Source organism: Triturus cristatus, chromosome 3_2 (genome assembly GCF_964204655.1).
Source record: "Triturus cristatus chromosome 3_2, aTriCri1.1, whole genome shotgun sequence".
NCBI classification, from domain to species: domain Eukaryota; kingdom Metazoa; phylum Chordata; class Amphibia; order Caudata; family Salamandridae; genus Triturus; species Triturus cristatus.
Window position 1 is genome coordinate 832,967,704 of NC_140584.1, and position 13,181 is coordinate 832,980,884.

The 13,181-nt window shown below is 44.7% G+C and overlaps 1 protein-coding gene across 1 annotated transcript in view; it reads left to right on the forward strand.

Moving 5' to 3' along the window:
• Positions 1-13,181, forward strand: part of RPA1 (replication protein A1) — a 258,365-nt gene that overhangs the window by 28,406 nt on the left and 216,778 nt on the right. The window contains exons 3-4 of the mRNA XM_085649076.1: positions 340-418; positions 1,176-1,284. Coding sequence (XP_085505202.1) covers positions 340-418; positions 1,176-1,284 — 188 coding nt within the window. The remainder of the gene's footprint in view (positions 1-339; positions 419-1,175; positions 1,285-13,181) is intronic.

The window sequence follows — 13,181 nt, forward strand, 5'->3', positions numbered from 1 at the left end:
GCCCAACTGGTATGCTCTTCTTGTGCTACACCAGTCTGGTCATGGCAAGTTCAGAGGGAACCCTATACTTTAAGAAGTTCACTTTTGAGTAATATCTTCTGGATTGGATTGACATGTTTGGTATAATCTATTTAGTTCGCAATTAATCAACCACACTTCAATTGACCCTAATTGGGTATTGTGGAAAGGAGAGCCTAGAGTTGTGTACTTTTTAACCATAAATGTAAGTATTTTAATAACAATGCTGCACGTGTTCAACTTCTTTCAAGTTACATTTTTAATTTCATTAGCCTCAGTTATTGGGTGCGCCCTGACCAAGATTCTTTTCTTTCATTGTAGAATATCCGTCCCATTTCATCAGCCAGTGGCCCTCAGCGTTACCGACTTCTGATGAGTGATGGGGTAAACACACTGTCCTGTAAGTATGGACCCTTATGTTACGCTCCATAATGCATAATCTGAGGGAGCATCCCCTCTTCTGACCCTGGAGGGTGAAAATGCCATGTTAGATTTACTTGGGCAACCAAGGAATCGTAACCTTAAAGAATGGTGATGGGTGGATTGTGTTGCATTTGGAGCCTGTGGATGTTGGAAAGGTTCGTAATAGTCAGTCTGTGACCAAAATATTGTTTCCTCCATGTTACGTAATTTAAATGTAAGCAATTCAGTGGACAATAATTGCAGGCTATCAGGTTGCATCTTTCTCTGTGGAATCTATACACAAAGAACATAAAAATATCTCAACTAAGCAAGTATGGGAGGAAAATCTCCCATAGATTCACTACTGACAGGTCACTAGCGAGAACCATATGAGTATCGGTGTAAGAGAGCGGAACTAGACCCAGATGGAGGTTACGGTTTAAGCACAAATTAATAACACTATGGCAGTAATAAAAGAACTAGAGTAAGTAAAACAGAGTCCGCTACTGTTTGTGCTTGAGCGTGAATCTTAAAGGGGAGATTTAAAGAAAATATGTACAAGGCTGTAATGTGATCGATAGAAGATTGTTGAGCTGCATAACATTTCGATTTGGGCCCTTAGAAGATGTGCTCGTCTGTCCTTAGTTGCATAATTTTGGGTAGTGTGCACTTCTGCAATTTGCTGTAAAAACTTTAATGAGAACTGGCCCCCTACCTTTATTTTCCAGTAACATGGCCACATTACTTTTTTCCAGCTTTCATGTTGGCGACACAGTTGAATTCACTCGTGGAAGACAATCGCCTGGCCTCAAATTGTATCTGTCAAGTGAATCGCTTCATCATGAACACCTTGAAAGATGGCAGGTATGTTATGTGTGGCAAATCAAGGGAGGGACTAGGATCTGATTATAAGCACCCACGCTCCTAAATTTTCATAGTTATGCAAAAGGGGTATGCTCTTCCTCCAGAAAAGATAGAAGGGAGAGAGGAAATGATGCTTTGGTTAGGACTAGGGAGCTGATCGACTGGATCCTGGCATCTGAGTGATTAGAAGTGATTACCCTCTCTCACCCAGGTGGGTGTCATGCTTCATCACTGGGCTGCTCCTCATTGGGCGGGCGGTGCAAAACCTTACGGGGCCCTCGAGGGGGCTCTTTATCGGAGGACTTCTGATTTTTTTCCCTAATGATTAATGCAAGCGAGGGTGTAAGTGGACGGTGGTGTAGTAAGTGATTTAAAATAGTCTTTAGGGTCCCCTTGACAGGACACAGGAGCTGTCACAGGAGGAATGTACCTAGACAGCTTTAAGATTAGTGGCGTAGGGCCAACATGTTTAATGCCTTATGGCGTAACGGGACCTTAGGCATCTTTTCCTTTGTGTGTTTTTTCCCCTCACTTGCTCTCAGGAAATTTCCAATGAGAAAAAATAAGTGTTGGCGGCCCCCACAGTAACCACTTATGAGATGGTTACTGGCCCTTGACGCTAGGTTTGAGGTGTTTAGTAATGGTGGCAGTGATTTGTATTTCAGAGGTATAGGCCTTTTTACCCGCACCCCTAGAAGAGACTTTGCTACTGTCCTTCCCTATAAACTTCCAAATTTGGGCTTACTTGTATCTAGTGATTTTGCAAATTATGGTTTTTGTGCAAACTGACTTACATTTAGAAGCCAATAATGTTAAGGAATTTAATAGATGAAACCAATGTTGTGGCTTGCCTGGATCCCACTACTTTTTCTTACTAGAAATCCAGGAAAATGTCAGACTTTGTCCAAAATCACAGAATGTTCCCTATTCCTCAGAGTGAATGTTCTAGAAACTGCAGGGATCGACCACAGTCCTACCACCCAGCAATGACATACTTCTCTCAATAAAAATCATGTCCCATTTGTGTGAGCGCGAGCCTGTTGCCCGGGACAAGAAAGGCCATTAAATACAATAGGGAAACATCTCACTTTTTGCACTAAATTACATTCATTGTGAGTATGTGGGTAGCTGTTTTATTTGATCCCTGTACCTTCCGGCAACCAGGGAAATATCCCTGTCCTAGAGATTTCTGAAAACTAGGCACTTAGGAGGAAGGTCCATTGGAGTATGGCTTGCGTAGATGCCACTATATATTACCCTGAACACCCAGCAAATGTATAACTTGGGCTAAAATCGCAGATTTTTCTCAGATTTATGAGTGGCAAAGTTCTGGAATCTGACAAAAGTCCTACCACCCAGGGATTCCACACTTCCCTTGATAAGATTGAAACTCCTTTTGTGTGGGTGGGTTTATCGCCTGCAACAGGAAAAGTAATAAAATGCTCAATGAAGATGAAAACTATAGACCTGATGGAGTCCAAGGTATTGTGGATTTCACTTTTCTTTCCTGCAGAATTCACGTCAAACATTGGCTAAGATATCCGATTTTCTCAAATGTAGGTGGGCCTATTTCCTGCAGCAGGAAAGGCCCAGAAACTCACCATTGAATCTTCTAGAATTTTGCTTTGAGAGTCTGATTCTGGGGATATTGGTAGTTGCAGTATTTGGGCCAAGGTACAGCCAGCACCCAGGGATACATATTGACCACAGACATTTCAGAAAACACATCTGTGGGTGCCCAGAATGGTGCAACATGCATAGATCCCACTACCTTTCTTCAACTAGAATGCCTTGAAAACATCATAACTATGCCCAAAAGCATCCAAATTCCTCTCACTGTCCTTTAAGTATGGCTGCAGTATTTAGGCTCTGTTTCAGGTAGCACCCATGTAACCCTACCAACCCTGCGCTATAGAAACCAAACGATTCCAGTATATTTTCAGATCCAGAATGCCCTGCAAATGTCATAACTGCCTAAAAAACGATTTGCTTTCTTTCACTGGGATGTAGTCAGCTTAAGGATATTACTTGACGTGGTCTAATTATACATAAATACCAATTGGAACACCCGGTATCCATTTATTGGTATTCTAGATATGGTTAAAAACTATTATTAGGGTACTTCAGGGGTATCTGATCCTCCCTACACCCTTCTTTTTTATTTGTCAACATGTTTCAGCCCTTGTTTAAGAAATCTCCAAGGATCCTGGGCTTTCGTCAGGACAAGTCTTACCCCGTATGATGTTAGTTATAAGTCACTAAATGTCCTCATGTCAGACGTATTGTAATGCATGACACCAAACCATATAATTAGTGTAGCTACATGCATTCTTAGGGCTAACAACCTAAAAGCCAGTGACACGCTGCACAAAAACGCAAATAGAACTTAGTTGGGGAAAACCCTTAACAAGTGAAAGTATCATACATTCATTTATAGACCCTGTATACGATATGTGATACACTGCACAAAACACACATGTGAGACACTATTTTGTACTGGAGATGTATAAAGGGTCATACCCTAAAATATTTAGAGTGCTACTTCATAGGAATGCGCAGCATGCGCTTCCCTATAGTCACACTCTGTTTGGGTATAATTATATGGCATGGAAGTAAAATCCAATGGCCAGCAGGCCTCAATCTGTTCTGAAAATAAGCAAGCGTAGATTGTCCTACTCGCTGCTTCAAGTGTACCATGCTGTTGATTCACCTACTATTTTACCATTCTGCAACCCTGTCTGCACGCTGCTCAAAGAGTATCAAGGGTTTTTACATCTGAACTATGCTCTGAAAGGAAAGGAGCGTATGTCACATGATGCACCGTGATGTGGAGTGCGTGTGTCGGGGTGCTTGTGGGATTTGTAGTATCTTGCAAACGCTCTCCATTAATAAAACGGGAGATCAGTGCCTTTATTCATTAACCACAAACTGCTTTAGGGCCTTCAGTATATTTGCGATTGTATCTGGGCCACAAAGGCGCAGTTTTCTGGGAAAATACGGTCTTCTCTTTATCTGCAGGGTGACTGCAGCAATGGAGGAACAGATTTTGCTGTGTGTTTTGACTGAATTTTGCAGCAAGAAAATCTAAATTGCGTAGTAACTCTGTGGGAGCATTGTTTAAATGTTGTATTGTTTTTAGCAAACAGTAATATTGTCTAGGTAAATGTTTCAACTGTTTTGTACTAGTTTATTGCCTTCAAACACTCCGCTTCTAAAAAGTCTCCAGTTAACCTGCAAAGGGTCTGCCACTGCACCCCAACATTTAAATCTGTTTCGACTCTAAATGATTTTGAAGTTTCAAAAATGGGTAGCAGCTGGTAGATTATGTGGCAAATCTGGTAAGTCAATTACGCAGCCAACACACAGACTGCATATTCGTGTATTTCAATGGCCTTGCTTATGCCTTCCTATTAAGTCCTTTTGTTTACAGTGCTTAATTTTAGCCGATGGTTGCTAGTGGGGCCCACCGGCACTCATTTTTGGGGACTGACTGTTATTTATGATTATTAAGAGATGTTGCAGGGATTCTGCTCAGGAACAGAACTATGCTTGGGACCATAGAACATCAGTATGTAGGGGACTGAGTCACCATATCACAGAAGTATCTATGATCCCGAGTCTGACTAGCTATAGTGCCTCACATGCCCTCCTTCTCTTTTCAGAGAGACAAGTGATTTGGCACCCCAGAACACAACACCCCTGACCCTCTCGGGCATCGCGGTTACAGGACACAACCTGTTATTTACTCACTTATACTTGTCCACAATAAAATAGAAAAGAGACTCAAAAGAAGTTTACAATGTTTATTTAACCTATTGTGTTCTAAAATACAATAATTGTGCCACAATTAGAAAACAAATACCCGTCAATCTCATCAGCATGGTTAATAAAACACATACAGAAGAGAGCCCTCTCACGTTATCTGACAGATCTGCCTAAACCCTCCCCCACTACTGAAGCTAAGTGATTATAAAATATAGATCTCTGGGTTTAGTGACGGACCCCATACCCTAGCATACATAGGTGGATGTTCTACATCTCAGCTGACTCTGAACCTTCGCTCTGTGTTTTTTCAGGACTCCCTGTCCTATAATAAAATGCGAAAACATGCTGATTCTGTGTGAAAATAAAATGTGGCACAAAAACAAGCGTGATATTTATTAACATGTGCAAAACAAAAGCAGGCTACAACGTGCACAGTAAGACTAACATAGGGAAAACGACAAAGGGCCATACAAGAAACACACAAAAGAGAACTTGAAAAACAAGCATAGAGAGAGAAAGCAGGGACCAGCAAGAGTGAGATAAAGGGGCAGGGAATGTTTGCTACTGGGTTAAGGAGGCCCGAGATTAATTTAACACTACACAGCCTTGGTATTCTACACTGCCAGCACAGAGCTTTGGGGACTGGCACAAACTCTTTTATAAATTAGACCCTTGTTTGAAAGTATAACAATGGAGTATATTTAGTGTGAGTGTTATGGGGTCATGATCCATCTACGTTTCTGGCCTCTACCATGGCATTTTGACTGCTTAACTTTGCTACCACTTGTGTTTTAATTTCCCAGAGGGGGTAGCTTGAGTGCATTAGTATTGGTAATTCTAGAATAGTTGAGGTAAATAGCCTTACCCACATTGGATACTTTCCAGGGCTACCAAACAAAAGGCCTCAGAAGCGGCGTAGGTCAAACAAAGAGTTTAAAAATCCACACTGTCCTGAATCCACCTTATTTTGGCTGTGAGGCCATTAATTAGTATCTTTATTCCTTGGACGCTTGTTTGTAGAGGTGTACACCCCATGTTTTTAAATAGGCTATCCCATAACTTTTTTACGTTAACTCATTCCAGTAGAGATCATTCAGGAAAGGGGATCCAGCGGACAATTAAAGTTCCTTGCCATCATTGAAAGATTTTAATGAAATAATGTAAACTCTGGTAAGATTGTACACAAAAAAATGATTTTTTTTTTAGTCCGAAAGATGCTTTTAGATAAATACTTTAATTTTATGTATACACTTGGAGCTTGGTAGGGAATCTGGTGAGGTCGAGAGAGAACGCTTTCTCAGGCTTTTGTTTGCAGTAGGAGGCTAAATATCTCAGTCCATTCTTAATAGTTGTTAAATACTACGCTATGGCAGTACCTGTTGTTGAATGCAAAAACTCTAGTAGTAAGAGTGGATAGTTCAGAATTATTAACAGAAGTGTTAAAAAGGCATACCTATATGAACTGTAATGGCAGTTTGCCTCCTGTCGACGCTCATTAGGAAGTCCTGTGCGATGTCTCACTATGGAACATCTTGTCCTCAAATCCTCCTCAACCAATCACGACCCCAAATGGTCAATATCCCTGAACTCACTGTTCAGGTGCTTATTGTCCATTCAACACACTCAATCAGCAAAGTATCGGCAGTGATACAGTCGGTGTCAGTATGAAGGGACTATCATCTATTTGGAACAAGTCTCATGAAACCCAGTTTTTTTCCAACTGGTTCTTAGTGAAGCTGTACAGATTATTTTTAATAGCCATCAGTTGAGTTCAGTCTGTTAAACCTAAACACAGCCAGATGCAATGATTTTCAAAAAGAAACCCCCATTTACTTAGTCTGTGAAACCTACTTTGGTAATCCTGTGCCACAATAAGTATAGGAGAATAATAATTGTAATTATTATTAAACATGTTTTCAAAATTTAAATAGTAAAATGTATTTTAGAAATGGAGAAATGAGCACAGTTTCTTATGATTAAGCAAATCCAACTCACAAATAATTAGAATGGTGACCTACTACTGGCTGTAGCATTCTGGGGGGTTTGGCATTGATATAGAATTTGAAATGCAGACATACAGAAACACAGGGCCTTTTTTTCTACCTGTCACAGCCTAGCTAAAAGTCTGAAATAACATCGATTTTCTTTGAAGGAAAAAGGAAGGTTTTGCTCGTTGTCCAACCCTTCACTCATCAACCTCTTTTAAATGGTAGTTCTTCCTAGAAATGCCAGAGGTTTATTTTAGAATGCTACTTAGGAAATGCAAAAAACCCAACTGATAGGTTAATAACTGCCTTCTGTGTCTTTTGTTCTAAAACCAGCTTCTACTGAATCTTGCTTGTTATCTGTCAGTATTATGAAAATATCAGATCAGTGCAGCGTGTCCAGATCGTTTGAGCAACTTTCAAATTTGGGTTTACTCGTATATAGTGATGAAAAACAAAGACTAGATCAAGATGAGAGCAATCCTTAGTAGGCACTGTCCTGTTTGTTTTTGCAGGTTCTTCTGATGCATCTTTCCTCGGCTTCTTTTTCTGGCAAAAAATGATTTATTAGGTTTTCAGTACTAAATATAATCAGCAGAGCGGCCAGGTGCGTTTTTCTTCAAATAACATTGAACATCTACTATTTAAATGCTGGGTAGTAGGATCCAGTAACATTAGTGAGGATCCTTTTGGATCCTGTCTACAGCTGGCCTTTTTAGGTCTTTTTTTGGTTTCCACTTTTCCTTTTGTCACAAAAGTTCTGATAAAATGGCAACAAGAATCACCCATATTTGACATTGGATCATGAACCTATTTACGCTGAACAGGGTGCTTCCTGGAGTACTGCTTGCCAGCGATCGATCCGGGTACTTGGAGCCTACTACTTTGCCTGCCCTAAAAGAATGGTTTATTTGGTGCAGGTGGCGCGAGTAAAGGTTTGGTTTGTGACGTGTGGATTTACCAGGCCCGTGTCTGAGCTTTGCGGTTAGGTCTTACTAGAGAGCTTGATTAACTATGGAAAAACATGAGCGAATCAGTGGAATGTAGTTTCATTATACGTTTATTGTTGTTTTTTGAGGACTGAATGCCATCTGGCATGATTCTGGTGTATTGTATATTGTACCATTCTTCCATTCCTCACTCTCCACACAGTTTTCTGCTTTAACTTTTTGTGTCTATGAAGCAAATGATGCTTTAAATGCCTGGAGGTTCGTGTTTTGCCTGTCTGGAGCAGTTAAGACTGAAAGGGGCATTTCTTAATCCCCCTTTCTTCAATGCTTTTTTACATGCTCAGGTCTGCGATCAGGAGTCAGATTTAGGATCCGTCACTGCACCAACAGCTGACTGGCTTCGGAGCCAGCCATTGAGACCATAGATCTTTGGGCTTCAAGTTTCCTGGGTCTTGGTCACTGCAGGTCAATGCATGCTGGACCTCTCTTGCTCATAGGTTAGCACATTTCCGCATTTTAACCCTAGTTGCGTCTGAAACAGTATCTGAAAGAGACCGTAGGAATAGATTCCTTACCTTAGAATTACCCCCCAGGCATCAGACTGGAGCCGGAGAAATGTTTCCTTACAGTACCCTTGCGCGTCAGTAGGTGGTGTCGGTCAACTGCGTTAGTCGTTGTGGTCGCTGGGATGACGTCGCAGTGTCTACTTAGACGCCACCCCTGCGCATTGATGTCCGTTCTTTACTTTTCGCCCCAGCCAGCGCAGATCCGTATAGAGCGTGTCCCTTAGACACTTTTTGACTTAAATTTTTTTGACTTTTGTCGACATCTTTTTTGAGTCCTTCGACTTCTGGTGCACAAAGGATGTCCCATCGTCGGATCCGCTTCAAGCTTTGTGACTCCTGTCACAAGCTGATGTCTGTCACGGATCCGCACCTCGTGTGCCTCTGGTGCCTGTAGCGTGACCACGACCCGAAGTCGTGCTTCGACTGTTCAGCCATGGACTCGAGCAGTCCCGAAAATGTCTGGAGGCCCAGCAGTCGGTTCTGTGCCGCCCGAGATCCCGGTCGAGAGGAAGGTCTCCGGACCGGTCGCGGAGCTATCACCACTAGTCATCAAAGTCGAAGCACAGGAAGAGGGCGCATCGTCGAACTTCGCCTTCTCTCTGTCCGTCGGCCGACGCGGCATTGAACCGGAGCGTTGCTGCTCTCTAGGTCCGCCTTCGAAGCCCGCTTGCGGGATGACCCTGCGCTTCCCTCCCTTTCTGGGAGCTGGAGCGTCCCCATGCCCAGCGTCGAGCTTTCTACGGAGCGTTGCATAGCATCTTTGGGCAGCCTTACTCTGCCGGTGTGCCTTTGGGCCCCGCTGACTCGGCTGGGGGCCCTGTGGCCCCAAGGATCCAGGCCTGGATCCAGATTGGTTCTCGTCGACCTCACGGTACTTTCCCCGGTGCCGATTCCAGTGAATACGCTCCCAACGCCGGTTGTGCTCCCAACCGGCGTCGACCCCAGCCTCACCCCCGACACGGACACGCCGGTGCCAGCTCCGACTGGTACTTTTGTACCACTATTCTTTCCTGGCGTTCCTTTTAGTCCTGACTGGCCGCCAGAGGAAGGTGAGGAGGACTGGGAGGGGTCTGTTGACCCCCTGGCAGTTGGGTGATGCCAGTGGTCCGGATACCTCTCCAGACCTTGGTATGCTTTCTCCCCCTACCATGGCTACGAAGGAGGGAGCCTCCTACACTGTGGTGTTGTGTAGGGCGGCTGAGGCCTTGGGCCTTGAGCTTCCTACAGTGGCTGTCGGGACTAACCTCCTGACTGAAGTGTTTCAGCCGGCAGCAGCCTCTTCGGAGCCCCTGCTGCCTTTCAATGAAGCCCTCAATGACATCCTACTGGGGCTCCTGTGGACAGGATGTTTACCTGATGCCACCGCCTGGCTCCGGGTGACCCACTTTCCCTCTCCCAACACCCTACCCCCGAGAGCTTGGTGGTCCAAGCCTCATCCTCAAGAGGAAGCGTATTCCCTACAGCTCCCCAAGATTGGGAATCCAAGAAGCCGGACTATCTTGGGAAGATGTTTTCTTCCGCCAGCTTAGTACTGTGGTCAGTGAACACCTCATGTCTTTTGGGCTGTTATGCACACACGGTTTGGGACACGATTGCGCAAGTGCTGCCACAGTGCCCGGAGGAGGCCCGGGCCATGCTCACCCAAGCTTTTGCTGAGGGTCGAGAAGCAGCAAGGTTCACCATCCGGTGTGGACCGGATACCGCCGACTCGCTGGGTAGAATGGTTTCCACGTTGTTAGTTCTGAGGCGCTATGCCTGGCTGAGGACCTCTGGCTTCTCTGGGGATGTCCAATCTACCCTTTTGGGCATGCCTTTGATGGCCATTGCCTGTTTGGTGACCAGGCAGACCACACCCTCGAGTGTTTCAACTACTAGGGGCTACGGCCAGGTCCTCAGTCACTTCTTGCCCCATGCAGTCTGCCTTTCGCCCCTTTCGTGGCTACAGAAGGGGTGCCCCACCACGTTCCACCCAGAGCCGCAGGCCCGCGTAAGCTGCCCAGCCTCTGCGTGGCCGGGGACGTTAGATCCGGCGTCGCGGGTCTGGGGGCCAGAAGGCAGGCCAGTCCCGGGGGCCAGAAGGCAGGCCAGTCCCCCATTGCCCCCCACCCCATCCGCAGCAGCCTCCAAACTTTCCTAGTCCGACTTTTCAGGGCCACCAGTTGTCAGTGGGCAGCAGGATCCGCCATCACCTCCCCCACTGCACAACATCCCATCAGACAGGTGGGTTTTGCAGATAGTCCGAAGGGGTTACTCCCTCCCCTTAGAGACTACCCCTTCCTCCATGCCACCATCACTCCATCATATGTCGGAGGATCACTTGGCCCTTCTCCGCCAGTAAGTTATGGCTCCCTTGGCCAAGGGAGCTATCAAATGAGTCCCTGTGCCAGAAGTATGTCATGGTTGTTACTCTCACTTCTTCCTGGTACCCAAAAAGGACAAAGGCCTGTGTCCTATCTTGGACCTCAGGGACGTCAACCAATTCCTCCGGAAGGAAAAGTTCAAAATGTAAACCATGGCTCAGGTCCTATCTGCCCTCGACCCTAGCTTATTTTTACATCCCGTCTTGCCTGCCCACCGGTGCTACCTACGGTTCACGATCGGCCACAAGCATTTTCAGTTTACCGTGCTCCCCTTCGGCCTTACCGTGGCCCTCAGGTGTTGCACGAAAGTGATGGTGTTGGTCGCAGCTCATCTGCGCAGATCAGGTGTTCCAGCCTTCCCCTATCTCGACGACTGGCTGTTGAAGGCGGCTCGCCCTAGGCTGTCTCCCATCTCCAGACTACGGCGGACCTTCTGCATTCGCTGGGGTTCACTATCAATGTGCCGAAGTCTCACCCGATTCCCTCTCGGAAGCTCCTTTTCATCGGAGCAGTTCTGGATACAGCGTAGTTTGGGGCATATCCTCCTGAGCAGCAACTCTGGGATATTCGGGCTATGATACCGGTGTTTCAGCCTCTATCCCGGATTTCGGTGAGAGTGACTGATGCCGCTGGGCCTCATGGCCTCCTGTATCCTGCTGGCAGATCATGTCAGATGGCAAATGTTGACTTTGCAGTGGGACCTGAAGTTCTAGTGGGTGCAGCATCGGGGCAATCTTTCTGATTTCGTCCGGATCTCGCAGGGGGCTGCGATTCAATTGCAGTGGTGGCTAACGAACCAGGATTGGGTCAACGGCAGATGCGTCTCCCTTTCACTACCAGAGTTCACAGTGGTGACCGATGCATCACTCCTGGGATGGGGCAACCACATGGGAGAGGCGGAGATCAGAGGCCTCTGATCTCAAGTGGAGTCCGAGCTCCACATCAACCTTCTGGAGCTTCGGGTGATCCGTCTTGCACTGAAGGCATTCCTTCCCTCTAAACAAGTACAATTTAGTACCTCAAATCTTTTTTTCAATGTTTTTTTTTTTTGGAGTCTTGATTTTTGGGTGCATATTGTCCATGGGAGGAGCATGATTAGTAGGCTGCTGGAGGACCAATACACAGAGTCTAAACAAAAGCTGTTTGCGCAGAGCCTACAGCCAGGGCCACTGGAATTATGCAGCAGAGTTGACTGAATTATGTGACCGGAAAAGGCAAATTATGTGGTCAAATGCAGTATATTTTTGATAGTATTAATTTATTATTTTGTCATTCTTATACATGGTAATACTGACTGGGCAAATATTTTACCTCGTTAGTGTCAGTTTAACTACTAAATATAGAAATAAGCAAATAAAAGATGACCAGTTAACCTTTTTGAAGGGCCTTCTTTTGCATGCAAACACATTGCCATGTTTTAGTAATTTTTGATCAGTTTGAGTTAGAAATAATTTTTTTGTTAAAATCTGCAGATTATGCAGCAGATGACGGATTATGTTGCGAATAAAAAAAAAACGCAGCCACCGAATTGCATAATTCCAATGGCCCTGCCTATATTCAGCATCTTCCTGCTGAAGAGACAGTAAAGACATTGAGTCTACAGGGGTGGCCGCTATAGGATATTTCAGAGCAGAGATCGAAGACCCGTGCCAACCTGCATGGATACATTGAAAAGTGGCAGCCATGATTTGTGCCTACATTGAATGCAAAGTGCATTAGTTTAGTTAAAGAACTATCACACCCAAGTCAATGGCTGATGCTGTGTACTTGGACCTTTCAGGAAGCTTTGTAAGATGGGATTGATGTTAAGGTGTGGACAACCAGAGCTGTTTAGGTTTTTTTCAAAACGCACTTGCATGGTATTCAGATGTTGCATTTATGTATCTGTTGGGGCTCACTGGCTAGAAAATAAGGGACAACTCCTGTTATCTGGATTCTTATTAGTTTGAATTCCACGTTGAGTCCCTTTTACTTGTATTTCACAGAATGAGCTGCATTAATGCCAATATTGATGTTAACTAGTAATACGTTTAAGCCCCCATGGTGAATTTTTTTGTTTTACAATTGGAAGATCGGTATATAAATTAATGCTGTTCAAAATTATTATACAATCTCGTAGGAATTCTAGGTTTTGTTATTGTTTCTTTCCCTTATGCTGATTGTGCAATTTTCTGTTGCTGGATATTCGGCTTGAATAGAAACTGGCATGTCTGAACAGAAGGATGTGTGCATTGGTTCACTGCAGGACTGCGACATGTAGCTTGAGTTGCG